Source organism: Pagrus major, chromosome 3 (assembly GCF_040436345.1).
Source record: "Pagrus major chromosome 3, Pma_NU_1.0".
Classification (NCBI taxonomy): domain Eukaryota; kingdom Metazoa; phylum Chordata; class Actinopteri; order Spariformes; family Sparidae; genus Pagrus; species Pagrus major.
In genome coordinates this window covers 1432778-1445093 of record NC_133217.1, presented here as the reverse complement: position 1 = coordinate 1445093, position 12316 = coordinate 1432778, and the positions used below count along the sequence as shown (strand labels likewise).

The 12316-nt window shown below is 39.6% G+C and overlaps 1 protein-coding gene across 1 annotated transcript in view; it reads left to right on the top strand.

Moving 5' to 3' along the window:
- The window catches only part of LOC140994098 (collagen alpha-1(XIV) chain-like), a 179583-nt gene that overhangs the window by 103260 nt on the left and 64007 nt on the right, over window positions 1-12316 (top strand). The window contains exons 24-32 of the mRNA XM_073463674.1: window positions 1325-1399; window positions 5039-5178; window positions 6743-6866; window positions 8982-9125; window positions 9469-9633; window positions 9771-9809; window positions 10748-10886; window positions 11093-11235; window positions 11532-11641. Of these exons, the coding sequence (XP_073319775.1) occupies window positions 1325-1399; window positions 5039-5178; window positions 6743-6866; window positions 8982-9125; window positions 9469-9633; window positions 9771-9809; window positions 10748-10886; window positions 11093-11235; window positions 11532-11641 (1079 nt within the window). The remainder of the gene's footprint in view (window positions 1-1324; window positions 1400-5038; window positions 5179-6742; window positions 6867-8981; window positions 9126-9468; window positions 9634-9770; window positions 9810-10747; window positions 10887-11092; window positions 11236-11531; window positions 11642-12316) is intronic.

The following is a 12316-nucleotide window of genomic DNA, read 5'->3' as shown; positions in this document are numbered from 1 at the left end:
TATATCATGAAATAATACGTTCTCTGGATAATCAACTAAAGTTAATAATGGATAAAATAAGCAGAGTGTAAGTAAGTTAATAAGTAAGTTAGTCACGAGGGAAGGTAGGTGCCTGTTATGTTTTAAATGCCCTTTTAGTAGCAGTAGCTAACGAAGGCAGAACTTTACTCACCCGGTGCACAAAACTTCACCTAAATCCATTGTTATAAATGATGTATACTGTGTGTGAAGTGCTCTGTGTCTCTTTGGAAGCAGCTCTTTGTTTCGGTGTACATCGGTATGTTCTCAAAATTGAGAGATTTGAGACGCGCTTCCAGCATCATAGTTAGTCAGAGGTGTTATGGTTCAGCTTGGTGTTTTATTTAAAGGTGTTAATTAATTTGTAAAGTCTGGACTGCACTGCCAGGCAATTAGAATGGAAGTTTGACAAAAATCATAGCAGGCACAATGTTTCCTGTGATGGATTACCTTTCAGGAGCAAATTTGGAGTCAACGCAAGTTCATTTTTGTAGCGTGGTGAAATTAATGAAGTGAGGACAATGAAATAAAGCGGAAGGCAAGAGAAAAGAGAGAGGAGAGGCAGAGATGTCAGGCTGAAGAAGTGGAAGCACACAGAGATAAAAGAAAGGAGGGACTAAAGGAAGAATGTTTCTTCCCCTGAGCAGGTATTTGTTTGCTTGAAGCTGCTCCCCTCCGTTCTGTAGCTCTGCAGAGAGCCTCCACGGTGATTTATTGCTTTGTTTTGATGCAAATGAAAGCCAGAGCCTTTTCTTCAAATGACTATCCCCATCGCTGCAGGCAGCCGCTGCTGAACGCTCCCTACCTGCCGTCTCAAGTAATTCACAGCTTCAGGTAGCTGATTTACTGCCTAAACACCACCCAATGGATAAACAGTGTGTGTGTGTGTGTGTGTGTGTGTCTGTTTGGCAGGGGGTAGCTAGTATTCCCACCCCCCACCCCCCCACACACAGAGTAAAGGTAAAAAAGTTGAAAGCAGAGACAGCGTGAGTTTGATTTAAACCGCCCGCTGCAGACGCTGTGATGAATCTACCAAATTATACAGGAGCTGAAATCACAGAGCTGAATGTAGTTATTTCACACATTCTGTATGTTACGTGTGTGTGTGTGTGTGTGTGTGTGTGTGTGTGTGTGTGTGTGTGTGTGTGTGTGTGGGCTGTCTGAGGCTCGGCTCTCTCTTCAGTTGGTTTGAGGGGAAATTTAATTTTAGGATCATATAGCATGTGGTGATTATTTTATGATGAGTGTTTTCATAAGTGCAGTTTTTTATGTCTGCACGTGTGTCTTGTGTGTTCTCTCTGTACAGTACCCGTCCCAACCCCGGCACCGACCAAGCCCCCCACCACCACGCCGTTACCCACAATTCCTCCTGCCAAGGAAGGTAAGAGTTGCTTTTGTATTGTTCCATTTTACGATGTTGATGTCTTAATTTGAATGATCTCTGATCTTTTTATGCCTCAGCGCTGGCGATAGCTGAGGCCAGAGGTATTACATTCATGTGCTGACGGTCGGTGCATCTGTCTGTCCATCAGTCACATTTTTGTTTGCTAACAAGTGTCTAAATGAGACTACAGAGGTTGTCGGGGACATTAAACGTCGTCACAGTGAACACGGAGACTCATCTACTCACTAGTCCGTCTTTACAGGCCCACTTTAGTTACAAACTATTCTAACTCTGACTTTGCAACTTGTACATTGATCGGTTTATAGAAAACCTGTATAGTAATTGTGTAGTAAGACGCTTAGTGGTGGTGACGTTTAAGTCATGTGACCGTGATGTCGTCTGTATGTAGCCTAACATTAGCTTTTTACTGCTACACATTTAATTTACGCTTTGAAAATCACAAAAGTGGTGTTCATCTGTGAAGATAATGTTGATGAACAAAACGTGTTTGTATCATAAACTTGAGATTATTTTCAGCGATATTTTTTTTTTAAATTTTCCTTTTTTCCCCCTCCTGATGTTACTGTTTCCTCACCGACACAGCCGCTAAGTTTAGTTCACTGTCCACCCACAAAATGTGACATGTTATTTGTTGGAAAGGAGGAGTTTGAGGTGTGTGCAGATGACAGTTTAGTGTCAATGTACAGTGATACTGTACAATCATAGTAGTAAAGCTTTAGCTGTTCACCTCCCACACAGCAAAGTGTCTGAAACACACACACACACTTAATTCTAACACATGAAAGTAGGCGCAAAGATGTCTGAAAATGGTGGAGAAGGGACCGATAATTTTCAGTTCTGAGTGAACATATAATTACAGAGATAAATCTTCAACAGAAGGGTAAATAAATGTTTTAAGATTAAACCTGGTGAGTCTTGGATCTGTTACACAAACATGTTATTCACGTTCTTCGAATTATCTGCCACGACAGAATCAGCGTTACTTAAAGGGAGAAGAAAAGAAGATGAAGTACCTATGAGTACAGCAACATGCTATTGATGTTCCCCCTCTGTCTTTAGAGGGAATATTTCTAATCACTCAGCAAGAGAAGCCCCATTTTTCAAGTAGACTTCATGTTCATAAGATACTTTCATGAAGGTGATGGTGCTCAACAAACAGGCCCAGTTAAAGAGACTTGAGAGAGTGTGCAGCTCCACACTGGCTTCAGTCAGATGAATTCATTCCCACTGCATGTGAAAGGACCAGTTCCCCCCAAAATTAAAGTTCACTCATTATCTTGTCAGCCTCCATGCAGATGGAAAGTCAGGAAAGCAAAACATTTCTGGAGCTTCACAACAAAACAGCGTTGCAGAACTCTCCCAAACAACAGAAGTAGCTGCACATCAAGGGTAAAAGCGAGTATGAGTAATGTCAAAGTTATCAAAAGATAACCCAAATACAGAACTCTCATTATATTGTCCAAAATCCAATAATCCAAAACAAAAGGAAGGCAAAAGGGCTATTTTTTGCCTGTGGATGAGTCCTGTGCAAAACTAAACTAAGTACTTACCAAAAATAAAGTCAGACCAGAATAACACACGACACAGGCACCAGGTAAAACACAACAGGAAGACAGGACCGAGACACACAGGAGACACAGACGAACCAACAGAGAGTGAGGGGAAAACACAGGCTTAAATACACTGGACTGATTATCTGATAGAACACAGTGTACACAGAAAAAGGGCAGGAAAACAGACAAAGACAGGAAGTGAAAAAATAAAACGTGACACATGAGGATACACTTTCAACATTAACAGGAAATTTCAAAACTAAAACCCCAAAAGGTGACAAGAGTCGGGTCCACGCTCATGCTTCAACTACCTTCCTCAATTATTAATGAACACATCAGCATAACAATCTCAAGCAAACACAGTAAAAAGAAAAAAAAATGTAAAAGAACCCAACATAATATCCTGTCAGCAGGGGGCGCCAAAAATACTGTGAAAGAAAATCTCCTAAAAATTTCTATAATTAAAATACAGTATTTAGCTTTAATTTTACATGAGATCTTTTTTTTTTTGGCCTTTTGATTTTTAAATTAAGAATATTTACACTTATAAAACAATGAAATTATGTTTAAAGATGATCAAACACTATTATAATACATACAACCAAGCTTAAACTTGCAGCACAGTGGTGCTGTTTTTGTGATCTTCTGTTTTTCAAAAATACAGTAAAAATCTGTAAAATAAATAGAAAAAATTAGAGTTTTCTTTTAACAGTGAAGCTTTTTCACACAGACTGGAATCTGTATTTTCATCTTCAATACGCACATCAAACGGGGTTCATTAAAAGGAGGAAGAATACAAGAACAAAGTTTTACATTTTGTCACAAAGAATAATTAAAATATACTTTTCTTATTCAACATTTTTTTTCATTTTCCGTTGCTGGAGGTGACTTATTCCTTCCTTTTTTAAGCTGTAAGCACAAATCAGTTGAGTAAATCTAGTTGGCATGGAGATGCATTTAAGTATACTTGATTTGTTTTCTGCTTTGAACATAATTCAGCCTCAAAACGTTGTTATTAGTGCACAGTGTGTAGTCGGGACTCTTGGTTAATGCAAGCCGCAGAGAGGGATTTTATTATGAAAGAAAGTGAGTTTGTTTTTGGACTTTGTTGGTTTATTCAGTAAACAGAGCAGATGACAGAATTAAAGCTGTCTGCAGATCAATGAGGCGCCAGCTGACTCTTAAATCTAATTTTATTAGAGGAGAAAAGGAAGTGATTGGAATAATTGGTGAAGAGTGACGGAGGCGACTTTAATGAGTTTACCACCTTTTCAATCGTTCACCAACGGGGACTTCTTCAGATCTAATCAATCACTTAGAAGCTGATTCTCTTTTATTATTCCTGAGTCGTCATCCATCAAAATCAAGTTTGTTTATTTGAACAGAGAAAACACAGAGGTGAAGGCAAAGTTATAAAACTAGTGAAACGAAGACAATAAATGTCTGTTTTTATTTATGATAAATGTCACTTAAAATCATCAACAAACAGCTGGAATGATTGTCCAAAAGCAACGTACTGAAGCAGAAGTTAATATTTATATCTAAAGCGTTCAATTGAATCAAAATGGAAAAAGATCAAACAGCCATCTGATTTTCTAGCCTCAGTTTTTATCCGCTTGAAAACATATATGAGAATCTATCACGTGGCGGTCACACCAGCATATACAACAATCAGTTTAAGCCTCACAGAACTACCAGTGGAATATATCAGTAAAATGTCTGGCAAGAAATATGACTCATATCAACACCGTATCAGGTTATGTAATAACAACAATCTGAGGGACATGAGAATATGAAGAAAAGAGATGTGTGGATTTAAAGCGTGCCATTGTCTCCATCCTGTTCTCCATCTCGCCCTCTACATTATTTTTCTATCCGTCCTCCGTCTCTTTTTTCCTCCTTTTATCTTCTCGTCCTTGTCGCAAACAAAACAAACAGAAACATGAACTTCTTCAGGAGAGATGGAGACAGAAAGTACAGATCTGTTGTAAGTTCTCTTCGGTCATCTCTCTCCTCAGATTGTATTTTTCCTCACCACAGTTTTTCCTCTCTCTCCATCCAGTCTGTAAGGCGGCCAAAGCTGACCTGGTCTTCCTGATTGACGGCTCCTGGAGTATCGGCGATGACAACTTCCTGAAGATCATCCGCTTCCTGTACAGCACCACTGGAGCTCTGGACCGGATTGGCCCCGACGGCACACAGGTACCACAGAAGAGTGGGCAGGATATCGTCATGAATGTTGCCGTTGTTGGTTTTGCTTTTTTCTCGGGACTCTTCTGGATTCTTGACACTTTGTGTCTGCTAGCTCTCCCACCACGCTTTGTGATTGACAGGTTATTGACAGGGAGGGACAGAGCAGAAATACCACAAAACAGACACTGAACAACCAGAGACAGAGACATGGAAGTCTATCTGCAGCACGGCAAAAGCACTTAAACGCCAGTTAAATTGGGTTTTCCTGAGGCACTTGTCTGCCATGTTTGCGGCTGTTCTGTTTTTTGGTGACTTGTCATGTTTTACTGCTGTGTCAGGACAGACGGAGCAAGGAGATGAAAGAGATCATCACTGGCCATCCACTGCCCCGACTGCCATTGTTTCTGTTTCTTGATGCATTGAAAAATTACAGTTGACACGTGTCCATAGTAGCAGGAAAAAATTAGATAAGATAAGAATGTACTGATCCTTTGACAGGGAAATTCAACTGTTACAGTTACAAACAGTTCAAGAATCAGTAACTGAGGGAGAAAAGGTGATTAAATGATGGGTGTAGCAAAAAAAAGCAAGCCAATAAAATAAAAAAGATAAAAAAACTATGTATACTGAATAATTTAGTGCTTTATATTAAAGTCCTCCTGATAAGCTTTAGTTAAAACTGTAGGTAGTAAGGCCTTTATATGATGCTAATTATGTGTTAATAAGGTTTTATAAATATTGATAATCCAATAAAGGCACAAGCCCAAAAATACATCTTAGATCAGGTAGCTGCAAAAAAGCACAGTTAACTGTTAATGAATGCACAATAAAATGTATTCATCATAATCAATGTTAACAATGCCATAGCTGTTGCTTAATTAATTAATGTGAATCAATGATTGTGTCTGTAATCCTATTATGAGCAATAATAATTATAAACTCACATTTATGTTCTTAAGTTGTCTGTAAAATCTTAACAAGTTTATTATAAGTGCTCATGTAGATGGTCTTAGCACCTAAAAATGTTAATAAACATCTTATAATGACTTATACAGGCCTGATTACCTATTAAGTAATGCATATTATAAAGACCTTGATATAGAACCTTACATATTTAACATTTACGGACATGATGGATAATTGTACCCATAGTTTTAATCCACACGCGGCGTGTAAATGGTCTCAATCTAAAATAAATCTGCTTGTGTAGATAACACCAGGGGCAAATACATTTTTCTTTCTGTTTTTTTTTTTGGGATTAAGTGACAATTTTAAGGTCAACCTCCCCTACGGAGACCACCGAGAACATTAAAACATGAAGGCCCCTCTCTATGGTCAGTGTACACGGTGAACAGGAAGAGGACTTGTTCCCTCTGCAGATATAAAAGTCTGATTCAAAGGTTACAAAAACACAACGATTCTCAGTTTCAGGTGATTGTACACTAATGACAACATGATTATGAATATTAATTTCCATTTCTGCCAACAGATCCCCCTTAATTCTACACACTGGACCTTTAAACTAAACACGGTGCAAAAATCTGCACATTTGTGTCCCCGTGTTGTCTGACAGGTGGCCATCGTCCAGTTCAGTGACGACGCCCGGACTGAGTTCAAACTGAACTCGTACAACGACAAGGAGCGACTGCTGGACGCCATCAACAAGATCTCCTACAAGGGAGGAAACACCAAGACAGGCGAGTCCACGGCCGACAATATGAGGAGAACTTTGAAACGTCACTAATGAGTTTGAGACACTTGGATGTGTTCTAGAAAACCACTGCAACACAGAAACGACTGTGTTCAAGTTCTGTGACTGCAGCTGATTAAATCCAGCTGCCCAGAGGAAATAACGTCTAAATCCAAGGAAGACACCTGTGTGAGACAAATCAGTCAGAACTTCCTAATAACATAGTCGATACTTATTGAGCAGCAGGCAAACACAAACAGATTAAATGTGTGTGTCTGTTTTCCTGTGTCAATATGTGTGTGCGCAAGTCAAACACCTGGACTTTCTTTTCCTTGTGAACATGCGTCTTCATTCGTACATTAATGTAAAACATGCTTACCTAAGAATCTGTGCATGTTTGAGTTAATACCTACAATCTTCTACGTGTTTAAGTGCTCACAAGCCTGTATTTTTGGAGTGTGTGTAATGATAGGATGTGGGTGAGCAGGGAGACGTGCAGTCATTAATCACTGTTTACAAAGCTGCGCAGCCAGTTTCTCCTGCAGGGACGAAGCTGCAGAGAACTGATTTGTAACAGCATCACTGCTGGGGAGGAATTCACCCACTGCGACTGTCACACTGTAAAACACTAATCCTCCTTTTCTATCAAGGAGGCAGCAGTTTGGGGAGTTTAAGAGCACTCAGTCACCTCGGTCTGCACACTGCAATTAACGATCCGCTTCCCGGTGCTCCCACAGGCCCGAGGAGTATTTCATTATTGGATCTATTTATTGAAATGTAACATGTGGCAGCTCAGTGGGCCAGCCTGCATCAAACATTACATCCTGAAGAAAACCCTGGGATCAGTGCACAGTCTGCCATTTTAAAATGGAGAAACTGACTTTTAAAAATGAGCAACAAATGTATCCGCTTCTGCAGTTAAGTGTATAATATATAATATTCAAGGAGCACGGTGAAGTTTTGGAGAAGAAATTCAAACTCACAATTTAAATATTTAAAATATAAATAAAGTAATGAAACAAACTCATAAATAATTTTTTTTCCATACGTGAATAAACAAGCTGTTTGAAGCTAGAAAGGTGGCAGAGTCCGCCGCATATAAACAAAGTAAAACAGTATAAATTGTGTTGTCCTTTAAATTCGGTTTGTTTATTCAGTTTATTCAGTCATGAAAACAAATAGTTTGTTTATTTAGTTTGTGTAGGCAGTGAAGATCTTTCTCTTCTCCTTAAAATGTCTTCCCCATATACATAGTGCACCTTCTAATAAATAAGAATATAAAATAAAATATATAATATAATATATAATAAAAACACCCAACAGAAGTTCCCAGTGCCAAGGGTGACATCTTTGACGTTAAACTTCTTGTTTTTACCGAGAATTATTCTTTATTAATTGTTTGTTTCTTTACAACAGACATCAATGTGCTTCTGTACTGTAAACTGCATCATTCCTCACTTCTGTGCCACAGAGCAAACGGTACAGTGAAGGACAAGTAGATCATCTAATGCAGCAAGAAACCTTAAAGTTTACTGACACATGGAATTCAGTTGCCGTGTAATCGGTTAATCAATCAGTCAATCAAAACAAAATGTCACCAACGATTTTGACAATCAATTAAACATTTCATACATTTTGAACAATTTGAAGACGTCACTTTGGGCTCTGGGAGACTGATCAGCATTTGGTCAGTTTTTTTGGCATTTTAAAGACCAAACAATTAATCAATTAATTGTAAAAAAATAATCTGTAGATTAATCAATAATGAAAATAATTGTTAGTTGCAGCCTCATAATAAATTATTAATAATAATAAAAAGCAATTAAAGTATCACCAAAGTGAAATCATGTAGCCTCAGAACAACATCAGCATGTGGGGAGGATTCATCTTCTCTTTCACTTCTCTTCTCCATGTCAGAATGTAGTTCTGTTACATACCTATCCGTCTCTAATGGAGGTGGGATCAATCCTTTGTTATAATACTTCCAGAATGATACGAATGATCACAGCATTCAGCTAAAAGTGTTGAACTATCTTATTCATCTGAACTTTGCTGCCGTAACTCCAGTCTTGCAAACTGATTGGATGATGGGTTTGATTGACAATTCCGTCTGCCCAATCAGGTCGAGCCATCCAGCATGTGAAGGAGAACATCTTCACAGCAGCAGCAGGACTCAGGAGGGGAATCCCGAACGTCCTCGTGGTCCTGACCGACGGCCGGTCTCAGGACGACGTCAACAAGGTCTCTAAGGAGATGCAGATGGCAGGTCAGAGGCGTGTTGTTGATGGTTTGATGGTTTGTTTGGCCTGTTTGGTTTAGTTCCATAGCTCTGCAGTTCATTTGTTTTAAATTATTAAATATGAAGCTTGAACAGAAATAAACTGAATTTAATTAAAAAGACTCAATCATAGTCACAAACATTAATTTAATATTGACATGTACATACTGGCACGAAGCTCGAACACTGCAGACACATATAGTACAGTAAAGATGTCTTTGTTTATTACGTGTCATGTTATGTTATTTGAAATTCAGGAATAACACGTTCTCCCTCTGGTTGTTTCCATGTTGAAGACAAACGTTTCTTCTCTCTCTGTCTTCCTGTAAAGGTTACATCGTGTTTGCGCTCGGCTTCGCTGATGCCGACTACGGTGAGCTGGTGAGCATCGCCAGTAAACCCAGCGACAGACACGTGTTCTTCGTGGACGACCTGGACGCCTTTAAGAAGATCGAAGAGAAGCTGGTGACCTTTGTGTGTGAGGCAGCCACTGCCAGTGAGTAACCAACGCTTGTCAAACAAGACATCAGCTTGTGTTATTGTTACGAGGGACAGTCCAACATCGTGTAAAGTGACATTTGACTGTGTTAACGTGATTCTGGTGCATAAACACGCCCTTTTTTTCTTTCCCAGCTTGTCCATCTGTGCCGATGAGCGGCAGCACAACACCAGGTAAAAGATTAAACATGCTGTGTGCTGTAGTGTGTCTTTAGTGTGTCGATCCTTAAATTATGGATAAACAGAAACAAAGGGAGCAGCATAGAGTTAACTCACACTGTGTATAAATCTACTGTGAACCTTGTGGCCTTTTCCATGTGTTCACTCAGTAAAATGTGAGTGCCTCCACTAAGACTGGGGGATGGGGGGTGGTTAGCATTGATATTAGCATGGACCAGCAGCATGATTATTAGCAGCAATAGTGATAGCTGTCACTCAGACAGAAGTTCTTCTTGTGTTTTGAGGAGCTGCAGAGTTTATTCATGGTCAATAAACTGTAACCTGTACTGTACATTAACTTCCACGAGACAACTTCTCTACTAAACTTTCCCCTCTGCTTCGGACGCTAACACTGGCTACAGCTTAAATTTCGTGTCTTTGTGCACAAAATTGGTAATTTGTCAGGCAGTGTGTGTGTAGCTCATCAACATTGCCAGGAAAGGACTCCAAAATATGAAATATGAGAATACCAAAACACACTGGAGGGAGGCTTTAATTCAATCAAACATGCTCCAGTATCAAATTTAACATATTTAAATTGTTATTTGTATCTGCATCAAATTCTCCTGATTCAAAAATAAAAATAAAATTTCATCAGCTAATAGGAAATCCTTCCAGTATTTTTTGTGTAATCCTGCGAACAAACCAACCAGAAAGCGATCTCAAAAGCTGTGATAGCCTTTGTTGATGCATATATTATGATGTCAGTTATTACAGTTCTGAGCTAAAATCTCAGATGACCGATTAGTCGACAGCAAACACAGTGTCGACCAGTGGGTCTGTTAGTAATATTCTGTGAAACCTCGACTGTCCACGACGATTTTAATGAATTAAATCATCAGTTCGTCTCAGCCGTACTTTCATGAAGTTGAACTCTTTCCATCTGTTGTCAGGTTTCCGTATGATGGAGCTGTTCGGGCTGGTGGAGAATCGGTACAACAGCGTCTCTGGTGTTTCCATGGTACCCGGCACCTTCAACACCTTCCCCTGTTTCCACCTGCACAGTGACGCTTTCCTGGCACAGCCAACCAGGTACGCACACATATTTAACATGTTTCATATGTTATTGCTAACGGCTGCCTGAATGTTACAGACATCATCGTGTGTTGTTCAGAATAAGATGAAAGAGCAGCTCTGATATCTCCAGCTGACTATTGACTGTATCCACAACCCATAAATAGAGATCAGAAGGCTTCACAATATCTCCCCGGGTCTGATGTTTGTGTTGTGGCTCACAGGTACCTCCACCCTGAAGGGCTGCCCTCTGACTACACCATCACCCTGCTTTTCCGACTGCTGCCCGACACTCCAGAGGAGCCCTTCGCCCTCTGGGAGATCCTCAACAAGGACAACGAGCCGCTGGTGGGAGTCATCCTGGACAGTGAGTCTGAGAGCACAAACAAATCAATGTGAACACATTCATGTGTCTCTGTTGTTTTTTGCTTTATATCTATAAATACGAACCCATCTGAATCATGTGCACAACAGCAGGATGCTTACTGTTGTTAGGGAAGACAAACTCAGGTAAAATCTGTCCGTTACTGACTTCCATCACAGGCTTGATCACACAGAAGGACATATAAATAGAAAGATTTTTGTACCCCATTAGGTGCGTTGGATAAAAGTGTTAATGTCAGGACTGATCTGTGTGAGTGTTATTTTGTTGTCTTCCTGCAGATGGAGGAAAAACTCTGACTTTCTTCAACAACGACTACAAAGGAGAGTTCCAGACGGTCACCTTCGAAGGGCCGGAGATCAAAAAACTTTTCTACGGCAGCTTCCATAAGGTGAGATTCATTCCTGTCCTGGTTCGTCTGACTGACTACTGACATACTGACTGCCTGATCATCTGTCGGAGTGATTGACGGACTTGAGATTGATTTTTCTGAAGTCTGCTCTGTCAGTGAACAACAAACACAAACTTTTTCATGACAAAAATCTAAATAAATATATATTAAATAAATATTTAAATCTTTAGCTGATGTGTGATATGTCTGGCTGACTCCCTCCACCCAATCACCAAAATGAATGTTGCAATGTACGTTTCTGTACACTGCAAATATGTTGACATTTTCCATTTCTTTATGCTGCAACTTTATGTTTCTATAGGTTCAATTTTCAATGTTATGTCGCAACACCGTTCTGTTTTTTTCTAAATAAACAAACTCTCTTTGTTTTCATGACTGAATAAACAAACTGACCTTAAAGGACAACACAGTTTCATACTGTTTTACTTTGTTGGCACCTTTCTAGCTTCAAACAGTGTTCAATCTACTTGCTGATTGACTAATTGGTTGACAAACTTACATGTGAACAGACTAAACGACTGCCTCACTCGTGTTTTCTGTTGACAGGCTGGCTTTTGATCGATTGGTCAGTGTATTTCTTTGATTTATTTGCTCAGTTGTCCCTCCTTTTCTTTCTCTGCCTCCTTCTTTCATTGCACCCATGTTTCCTTTTTC